Source organism: Acanthisitta chloris, unplaced genomic scaffold, assembly GCF_000695815.1.
Source record: "Acanthisitta chloris isolate BGI_N310 unplaced genomic scaffold, ASM69581v1 scaffold6622, whole genome shotgun sequence".
Classification (NCBI taxonomy): Eukaryota; Metazoa; Chordata; class Aves; order Passeriformes; family Acanthisittidae; genus Acanthisitta; species Acanthisitta chloris.
Window position 1 is genome coordinate 25,327 of NW_008660947.1, and position 10,425 is coordinate 35,751.

The following is a 10,425-nucleotide window of genomic DNA, read 5'->3' on the forward strand; positions in this document are numbered from 1 at the left end:
ACAGGGAAATGAAGCTGTAGGCTGGATTTTCATCTTAGGAGAAGTGATTTCACTGGAATTAGTGGAATCCAGGCTTTAACTTTCCATGTGACATGAGTATGATTGTACTCCAACCTGCTGTGATGGTTGACAAGAAATATTCTTAATCATGTGCTCTTTGCTTGAGCTTCCTAAGTGGACTATAACTAAATAACCTGAGTATTTAATGTAGACGCTGTAGGCTGGATTTTCATCTTAGGAGAAGTGATTTCACTGGAATTAGTGGAATCCAGGCTTTAACTTTCCATGTGACATGAGTATGATTGTACTCCAACCTGCTGTGATGGTTGACAAGAAATATTCTTAATCATGTGCTCTTTGCTTGAGCTTCCTAAGTGGACTATAACTAAATAACCTGAGTATTTAATGTAGACCAATAGAGTCTTCATCCCAATTTTTCCTTGCAAGTAGTGCCAACAGCTTAGAGTTTTCCTTGCCATTGTATCCCTCTGACTGACAGGAATAAAACACAGTTAATATATTTGCTGCTTGTTCTCTGCCCCACTCCCAGCAGATCTCCTGAAACCTGGGGAAAGTTGTTGGTACAAGGACCACTCACTCCGTCCTTAGTCTCATAGCACTCTCTCAATGACTGGATATTTTAAACACTGGTCAGTGCAGAATCCAGTCTTGAGTGTGATTTTGGGCCATTTTAAACACATCTTCGGTGTCTGTGTTTAGCAGATGCCTTTTTCAAATCAGACAGAATTTTGAATGCCAAATGCCTGTTCCTGCCTTGATTTTCTCCCCTAGGAAAAGCTTCCTAGGTCAGAGGAAGCTTTGGCTCATGAAGAATTTCAGCATTGCCTGGGTACCTGTAGGCTATCTGGGATGTGATGTGTAGCTGTCCCAAAAGTTGCAGGATCATAGAGTCACAGAATGGTTTGGGTTGGAAGGAACCTTAAAACTCATCTCATTCCAACCCTCTGCCATGGGCAGGGACATCTTCTACTACACCAGGTTGCTCCAAGTCCCATCCAACCTGTCCTGGAACACTTCCAGGGATGGGGCCGCCACAGCTTCTCTGGGCAACCTATGCCAGTGCCTTAGCACCCTCAGAGGAAAGAATTTCTTCCTAATTAATACCCAATCTAACCCTGTTCTCTGTCAATGTGAAGCCATTCCTCCTTGTCCTGTCACTCAAGACCCTTGTCCAAAGTCCTTATCCAGCTCTCTTGGAGCCCCTTTAGGCACTGGAAGGGTCCTCTTCTCCAGGCTGAACACCCCCAGCTCTCCCAGCCTGGCTCCAGAGCAGAGGTGCTCCAGCCGTTGAAGCATCTTCATGGCCTCCTCTGGACTCGCTCTAACTGGTCGATGTTTTTCCTGCGCTGGGGAGCCCAGAGCTGGATGCAGTACCCCAGGTGCAGTCTCACCAGAGCGGAGCGGGAGAATCCCCTCCCTCAGCCATGGAAGATGAACTGGAAGAGATGGACGTAGCAGCTTTTACTGTGACACCTGGGTGCAGCCATCTTCTCTCCTAGGTTTATTTACTGCTCTGATCATGGGGGTTGGCTTGATACCTCTACCCAAATGATGTCTGAAAACTGTACTAGATCAGTATGAGAAAGGTTTTTGGTGTTTTCCCCACTGGGCAAAGCAGGACCCATTCTGATTCTATGACCCCTGCCACAGGGCATGGTTGGAGCCTAAGGGCCAAAGAGGTTTCATGCGGAGTCCTCCCAGTGGGACCAGGTGCCATGAGGAGTTTCACAAACAGGGTGCATCTGTAGAAAACAGGATAGCTCTGAAGTTAAAAAGCAGTGGATTCTGATGTCCCTCCTCCCTGCAGGGGCAGTAGCATGCTCAGTCCTATCTGGGGATGACTGTTTTGGCAGGAACCTGCCACATCACACCTTGGGCTAAAATGAGCCAAAATAAGCACAGGGAATGATGTGCAGGCACCTCTTCTTGGAGTGCTGAGACCTCTCCACCTAGCCATCAGAGGCTGGAAGTCCTTAGGCCTCTACAGAGAGGATAGGGATCCCATGGGTACCTCTCTGGGAATTTGTAAGTTTCACCCCTTCCTGCTGCCTCCCTCCAGCCTCCCCCCCGCGATGTGTGCAGCCCCCCGGGTCAGCTCTTTCCTGCATTTCCCCCTCACTGCTGCCAGCCAGACCTCCCCATGCTCCCTCCCCAGCCATGCTGCAGGAGCAAGGAAGTTTTTGAGTCTTGTTTTCCCCCCAAAACATTGAAATTATAACTCCTGTCACTCCACCGCCAGGGATGATGGGCACAACAAGCGGTTTGAGTTTGGGGAATGATGCGATGCTGGCAACCCCCTGAGCACCTGTGCAAAGTGGGAGGTGATAAAGAGCCTCCTTCCTGCTCACTGCCAGACTTCAGCCCAGTTTGGTTTCTTTTATTTTCTTTCATTGTTGTTTTTTTTGGTTGTGTTTGTGTTGTGGGGTTTGTTTTTTTTTCATTTGGAGCAGTGAAACAGAGCACAAAATGTATTCCAAACAAACTCTTCTCTGTGCAAGCGCTTCCTGACTGGGCACCAAAACCTGCCCAGCACAACAAGGGATAGATACAAGGATCTGAAATACCTACTGTTTATGGCTGAAGCCCATAATTCCCTGTATATCTACTGAGCTGACATTAAGAGCTGCAGTTTATCTGTCTCCCAGAGGCGCTTCCCATCAGAGGTGCAGCATGAGAAGGTGTGCTGCGGGGACAAGCGGTGATGATGCAACTCTGGTGGCACACAGAGGGTCTCTGGGTGCTGATCATGATGCCCACCAGCTGGCCCTGTGCAGAGGAGATGGAGCTGGATGGAAAATTAGAATGGGCTTCTTGCTGGTACCGTACTTCAGACCCTGACCAAGCACTTCTGCCAAAGAGATTGGGCTTTATTGCACTATACCCAGGCCAAGTCCTTCTGCTAATGTTTTTGCCATGTCTCACCATGGCTTCCTGGTTTGGTTTGGTTATTTTTTAAATTTTTTTTTTTGTTTTGTTTTCCTTTCCCCCCCCCCTTCCATTATAATTTTGTTCTTGCTTTTTGGTGTGACTTGTTGTACTCTATGACAATAACCTTCTTAGCTCTAATGTCCCTCCTACCCCTCAGCAGTTGACCAAGCTCCACCAGTTGGCTATGCAGCAAACCCCCTTTACTCCCCTTGGACAGACCACCCCCGCTTTCCCTGGTACGTACCCACACGCCCTTTCTAGATATCCTTCTCTTCTTACCTGTAGAGTTTCTCTCTCTTTCTTAACTCATGCTGTTTAATGGAAACAAGCAGGGCAAGGAAAAAGTTGCAATGTCCACAGGGAAAGGCTAACTGCAGACTAGACAGATATTTTGGGGGTTACAGTCCTCAGGGGCAAGCTCTCAGCCCTTAATCATGCACACCTGGACTCACTCACAGCTTTGCTGGCTTGCCCAGCAGAAGCAATGAGCACCATCCTTCCCTTTCTGGAGGAGGCAGCATCCCCTGGAGGGACTTCCCCGCTTTTCCTGGGGACAACAGCTCGGTGCCGGCCGGGGATGCTGCCCCAGTGTCTGCAGTGAGTGGTGCTGAGCCAGGCAGGACAGCACCCCCACAGTGGGAAGGAGTTGTGGCTGTAGGGAGCCACGTTGCTGGGAGGATAGCTAGCCCCAGCATGGCTCACTAGCCTTGTCCTCAAGGCTGGCATGTTCACAGTGACCTGGGAAAGATAGTGCACAGGGGATGGAGATATTTAAAGTGCCCGTTGGAAATGCCTTTTCTGACAGTATGTTCATCATATTTTGAGCTTCCTAGATGAAGTGACATTGCTTATCTCCTCGAAGGCAAAAGCATTAAACCTGTTTCTTCTTTGCTCTTCAGGAGAAAAGCTGCCCTTACATTCCTCCGAAGAAGCTCAAAATCTGATGGGCCAGTCATCAGGTAAAACACAAAGCTAGAGGGAAATAAGCAGGCTGTGGTTGAAATATATTCCTTAAATAGGATTTTGCCATTCTTGTGCTCGGAGAGCAGGCGTATTGTTTGTGGAGAAGACAGCGGGTTTTCTTGGTGGGCAGGAAGAGACTGGGCAGCACCATTCTCCTTTGTGCAGCATGGAGCTTTTTGCCTGGTTTGTGATGTTTGTGTATAACTGCCTTAGAATCACAGAATATCCTGAGGTGGAAAGGACCCACAAGGATCAAGTCCATCTCCCGGTCCTGCACAGGACACCCCAACAATCACACCATGTGCCTGAGAGTGCTGTCCAAACACTTCTGGAGCTCTGTCAGGCTTGGGGCTGTGACCACTGCCCTGGGAGTGGTGCACTGTGACAGTGCCCTGGGGAGCTATTCCAGTGGCCAAACACTCTCTGGGTGAAGAACCTTTCCCTAATATCCAACTTAAACTGCTCCTGACATGGCTCCATGCCATTCCCTTAGGTTCTGTCACTGGTCCCAGAGAGCAGAGATAAGTTCCTGCCCCTCCTCTGCCCCTCAACTGCAGTGAGGACTCCCCTCAATGCCATCTGTGTAACAGGAAGAAATCAGAGTCATCACCCTTCTTCATTCATTTAATTTTGCATAAACTTACCCCAGAAACAGCAGAAAAATGCCAGTGGGAACCACAATGACATGCAGCTTTAGCCAGCTCCAAGCCATTTGGGGTGAGCTGCACTTTAAGTGAGACAGGACCCTGAGGAGCCAAAGCAAGGCTGCAACCTTGGAGAAATTTTGATGTCCAATGTCCCACACTCATCCTGATGTGCAGAACAGATTTGTCTTTTGTTACCTGACATTGCTTAGAGGAGTTACCCTGAGTGAGACCTGGAGTCTCACAGGTGATATGAACCAGACCTCCTTGAGCATACCTGGGGCACATGGCCATGCCATGCATGCATCAGAGGGTTTGGGGACATCACCTAACTATGAAAACAAGCATAGCCCAAGTAGATGGACCCCACAAGGCTATAGAAATGTAGATTTCATGCCACCAATCTGAGCAGCCATATGTTCTGCATGCTCTCTTTGCCCTTTGCAGTCATCCAAGGCACTAATCCTGCCTTGACACCCTCCACCCCCCATTACAGGCTCAGGGGCTGCTTGTGCATGTCAGAGAGAGAGAGGATCTGGTGTGCTAAAATAAACAGTCTCCAGGTAATGGAGAAGGATGTGGATCTTCCTCGATGGCTGTGAGAGGCAGGGATGCTGCAGTACCATGGCACAATGTGTCCCAGAGGCTTTCAGCAGCATCCATGTCATCCAAGCATGAGACAGGGGATGCTATCTATGAATCTCAGGAGCCTAGCTTGTATTCCCAAAGACCCCTGGGTGCCTCAGCACTGCTCTGAGCCCATTCCTCATGCTCTGCTCCCTTCAGAAGACATTTTCTGTTACACCCGCAGACATTTTCTGCTACTGAGCTGAGCCATGTAGCACACAGAAAAGAGCCAGGGACACCCTCACCTGAGGGACACATCTCTGTTAGGTGCAGTCCACCCTGTCACAGACAGTGAGGAGGTTCAGCATGAAAGACAGTCCAGGGCTGGAGAAATGCATGCTGTAAAGTTGGTATTGAGCACTGCTGTGGTGTAACACTTGGGCAGGAGGTGCTTTGTTCAGGCTTTGGCATTAGTACCCCTGGCAAGGGTGAAGGACAGCAGAGGGCTACTGAATGGAGGATTTGCATCCCCATTCTCTGCATTTCCTCTCCTCTCTGTGCTCCCAGATGAAAAATGTGGTAAGGAGACCTACTGCAAGCAGATGTCAGGGAAGTGTGTCTGGGTAGCTGCATTCAGAAAAGCACAGGAATCACAGAGCTGCAGAATCATGGACTGGTTTGGAAGGAACCTTAAAGACCATCTACTTCCAACCCCCTGCCATGGGACCAGGTTGCTCCAAGCCCCATCCAACCTGGTCTTGAATACTTTCAAGGGATAAGACTACCACAGCTGCTTTGGGCAACCTGTGCCAGTGCCTCACCACCCTCACTTCCTAACATTCTAACACCATGCATGAGCACATCAAAGATACTTGGAGCTCCTCTTCCTCAGTGCTGAGTCCCCTGATGGAAATATATGAGGAATTCAGTGCTGTCCATGTCTTGTGTTGCAGCAGCTCAGCACATCCAATCTCCTTGTGTTTCTTTATTCTGCACCTCCTTACTCCTCTTTCTTCAGATACAGACATGGCAATGCTCTTAAAAGCTTTCATCAGTGGTTTATGTCATATGGTTAAAGGGCTTTTTTTTCCAGTTACTGCAAATTCCTGTCAGCCACCAGACAGCTTCTCTCTTGCAGATTTGACATAGGACATCCCTGCATCGACACTGAGGTGATTTAATGTAGAAAACCATGGGAAAGGCAGGCTTTGACCTGGCCTAGGTGCACTATGGCATGGTGTTCTCTTGCTTCTGGAGCTGCACACACAGCGTATCCTGCTGGCTCCAGCCGTTCCCACCGTGGAGGAGAGAGTTTTCCCTGATCCAGGAGGGGCCTGGAGAAAGCATGCTGCTGCCTTCACTTCTTGCCGTGTAATTTGATAGGGAAGCAGAATATAAAGCTTCATACTGTTTATCTTGCTTTCCCTTGGGAATAAGAGGGACAGCTGGCCCAGAGTCCAGCTAGGGTGCCTGTCATAGTGGTTTGGTTTAAATTCAGTGTGCGACTCTGTGGAGCTTTAATTTGCAAAGGACTTGTGCTAGTGCTGCCGGATCCCCCAGGGAAACCGGTTTTTGGGCACCGAGCTGCTCTCATACCCAAGCAGCTCAATGCTGCTGCATCCAGAGGAAAGCTGGAGGGTGCATGGACAGCATTCCTGATAGGTTGGTGGGTGTCCCAACCAGCATGCTCTCTACTGCTGTGTGGGAAGGTGTTTTTCCAACCTCTCTTTGGTGATGCTGAAACATTGCACCCTCCTCTGAAGCCATTCCCAGTGTGAGGATGGAGGGTGGGAAGCGAGGCACTCATGGGGCAGCTCAAGGGACGCAAAGAAGGTGACACCCAGCTCCAGCAGAGTCAGGTAGCAACTGTCTTCCTCCTCCTTGTCCCAGAGTGTGTGATCCCCTTCCCATCCCACCCTGGAGCAGGACGCAGCCTTTGCAGTGTTGACTGTTGCGGGAAAGCAGTGGAGCTCCATCGTGTTGCCTTTGCAAGCTATAACCATGTTCCCTTGCATATGCCCAGGTTTGGATGCCAGTCCCCCGGCCAGTACTCATGAACTCACCATTCCCAATGATGTAAGTAAGTCCAAGTGCTTCCTTGGCATGTCTGTGTGTGCGTGTGTGTCTATACATATATGTGTATGTGTGTGTGTGTGTATATATGTATAAGCTGCAGCCATATGGCTTTGTTAAATATATTTATAGATGCCCCTTCACCATGTTCCCTCATCCATGAACAGTCTGTTGGGGATCAACCTGCAGCATAAAGCGCACGTTAGACTCTACTGGTTCAGTAGCTTCCCTGGGTACAATCCTTAATACTCCATTTCCCTTTCCAAGTGAACTCAGTGCTCATGAAACATGCCCAGTTGACAGCACTGGGAAAGGGAGAGAGCTCCTAAGCCAGTCCTGATTAAACTCTTCATTGCTTAATCAGGTACTGATGGCTCTGAGATGATGTTTCAGGTCAAGGGTAGTGACTGGGTGGAGGCGGGTGGTGAAGAGGAGGTAAGTAAATTACATTTCTGATGCCACTAAGTGCCACCTAAGTGTCTGAAGGGCAATGCATCTCCTCTTAGTCCTGGTGGTAGGCAGATTTGGGGGTTTACAGATGGAGGCATTGTGGTAAAGTGGGTGTTGGACAGGGACTGGGGTGTTGGCTGGGAGGAAGATGGAGTCATGCTGGGCAGGGTGCTTGGGGATGCTCAGGTGGGAGGAGGTGGGATGAAGAGCACAACACAGCCAGCACCTTGATCCATGTGTCTCACTTCTGGACTGGCCCACTGGTTTCTATGGACTAAGAACCAGCCTCTGCTCAAATCAGGATGAGGGCAAGCAGTGGGATGACATCTGATCTCTGTCCCCATTTCCATCACCAACAAGCACCTTCAGACCAACCTCATCAGGAGTTTCTGGATGGGGTCTGGCAGCTATTGCTACTTCTTCCTGCTGTTTACCAACACCTGGCAGTGCAAGGGAAAGGCAACAAGTCCAGCTGCAGCTGCCAGGCACCTCCTCCAGGACCTTCTACTCAAGAGACATGACAGTGCAACAGCTTCTGAGCATCTGCCAGCTGAAACCCTTGGAGATGCTTCACCCCAGGGCCAGTTGCCACAGGAGGAATCTGAAGAGGAGCCTGTGGGAGACTGATCCCAGATCTCTTCTGTCCATCCAGCAAGGACCCCTCTACAGGAGTCTGTAGGCAGCTGTGCCATTGCTCCTGAGGTTCCAACAGCTGTGTCTGTTGAGCATGGAGAACTGTAGCAAGGAGGGCATCTTGAATAATATCATGAGACCCATTGCAAAAGGGCTCACGTGGGAGGAAAGGATGCCAGGGGACCTCCCACAGAACGCAGGAGCACTTGGAGCATTCATTCATCAGAGACCCAGCTCTCACCAGACCTGGGCAGCATTAAATATAATCACCTGCATCTTGTAAAATGCCTCTTTAGTTCTTCCTCATGTTATTTCGAAGGCTTTTAAACACTCACTGCCAACTTTTCAGGAAGCAGAGGTCAGGTGTGGGTTTCTTTCAGTTACCAGGCGTGTTTTAGTGGTGTAGCTTGGAGTTATGCTGCAGTTGAAGGAAATCTGGTGATATCCATCTTGCCATTCCTCTGACAGTGAGGAGAAACTTGAATGCTATTCAGCTTGGGTGTTGCTGTACATCTGTGTAAATAGTTTGGCTTCTCAGGTCTCCCTGGCAGATTTTCATTTGCTGAAGCATCTCTAAGTTATTTCTGTGTCGTGAAGACCAGGATGGGTGGCCTCTGGGCTGAACACCCCACCACAACCCCTGAGACAGTTGATACCTTCCAGTGTATATTCAGGTCCACATGGGACAAAGCACCATGGAAGCCTGATGGTCTGACCGAAGGATGAGTGAACACTTGGAGGAGTAGTTGTCTCCACTTCTACCATGACAGAAATCTAGCAGCTGCCAAGATGGACATCCCACATATAAAATGCCAAGGTGCAATCTTGGAAAAGAGCTCACATGGCCAAAAAGGACATGAAAAAGCACCTCATGCCTGTGTTGGTCAAGCTGGATATCTCAGTATGTGTTACCGAGCCACAGAGATGCTTGAGGGAACCATCATTTGATACACAAATGAGCAAACACAAAAACCACTAAGGAAATTCAAGTCATTGAGGGCCATTGAGAAAATTCAAGGGATGGACATTTGAGGAAATACAAGCCTCCAGCTGGCTCTGATTTTTTCACACAACTGTGAAAGTTGTGTTAAGTAGGATTCCCCTCTTCTGCAGGTGCTGAAGCTACGTGGTGCTCCCTTGGGCACACCTGCAAGCCCTAGAATTGCATCAAAAGAGCTGGAGGGGGTAGCAGTGGCATTGAGGGCGCCCCAGTGGGATAGAAGAAATGTGGGATGGGGTGATGGCACCAGCTGAGAGGGCTCTTGGGGTTGGGCTGTCCCCAGAGAAGGTGGTGGGCTTGTTTCCTTCTAGTGACATGCCCAAATCACCTTTGGGTTTGGTGTGACTAGCAAGAGGATAAATCCTTGCAAAATATTGACCATTTCTCATACTATGAAAATTATTATTGCTGAAATGAGCCCTCCTTGAAGCCCTCTGAGATGCTGGGCATCGTGTGAAGATAATTGAGGTTTTTTCCCCCCCCTCCGAGGAGCAGAGCAGAGCAGGCTGCTGGATGTGTCCTGGGAGGACCATGCTCGCGTGCAGGTGGGATTCACCCCCGGTCTGTCCCTCTCCTGTTTTCATGAGCATTAAGGTCACTCGCATCTCAGGGCGGTGCGGTTGTGCTCGCGTCCCTCCAGTGACTGCCAGAGCTGCCACTTCTCAGACGTTCCCTCCGTGCTTTTTTTCCTAGCTAATAGGCTGCATAATCGGACGCCAAGGGACCAAAATCAATGAAATTCGGCAGATGTCGGGAGCGCAGATCAAAATCGCCAACGCCACAGAAGGGTCATCGGAGCGCCAAATTACCATCACAGGAACCCCTGCAAACATCAGCCTTGCGCAGTACCTCATCAACGCCAGGTGAGATCCCCTGCCGACCACCGCCTCCTGCCACAGCTGATCCTGTTCTGCCGGCGTGGTGGGAGCAGTCCTCGCTCCCGGCACCATGGGCCAGGATGGGCTTCCTGAGGCCAGCTGGGAAGGATGGTGTCTTGCTGAGACCTCTGAGCGGGCACCAGACGTCACCAGCGGGACATCTCCCCCCAGCTGGCACTTTGGCTGGCACCTGGGAGCTGCTTTGCTGCCAGAGGAGCGGCCGCGGGTTGCACCAGTCACCTGCCCACACCACCCTCGCTCAAGGATT

The 10,425-nt window shown here is 50.0% G+C and overlaps 1 protein-coding gene across 1 annotated transcript in view; it reads left to right on the plus strand.

Moving 5' to 3' along the window:
- The window catches only part of PCBP3 (poly(rC) binding protein 3), a 32,093-nt gene extending 21,947 nt beyond the window's left edge, over positions 1–10,146 (plus strand). Inside the window, exons 10-13 of the mRNA XM_009070022.1 lie at positions 3,107–3,185; positions 3,849–3,908; positions 7,147–7,199; positions 9,973–10,146. Of these exons, the coding sequence (XP_009068270.1) occupies positions 3,107–3,185; positions 3,849–3,908; positions 7,147–7,199; positions 9,973–10,146 (366 nt within the window). The remainder of the gene's footprint in view (positions 1–3,106; positions 3,186–3,848; positions 3,909–7,146; positions 7,200–9,972) is intronic.
- The last annotated feature ends 279 nt before the right edge of the window (positions 10,147–10,425 follow it).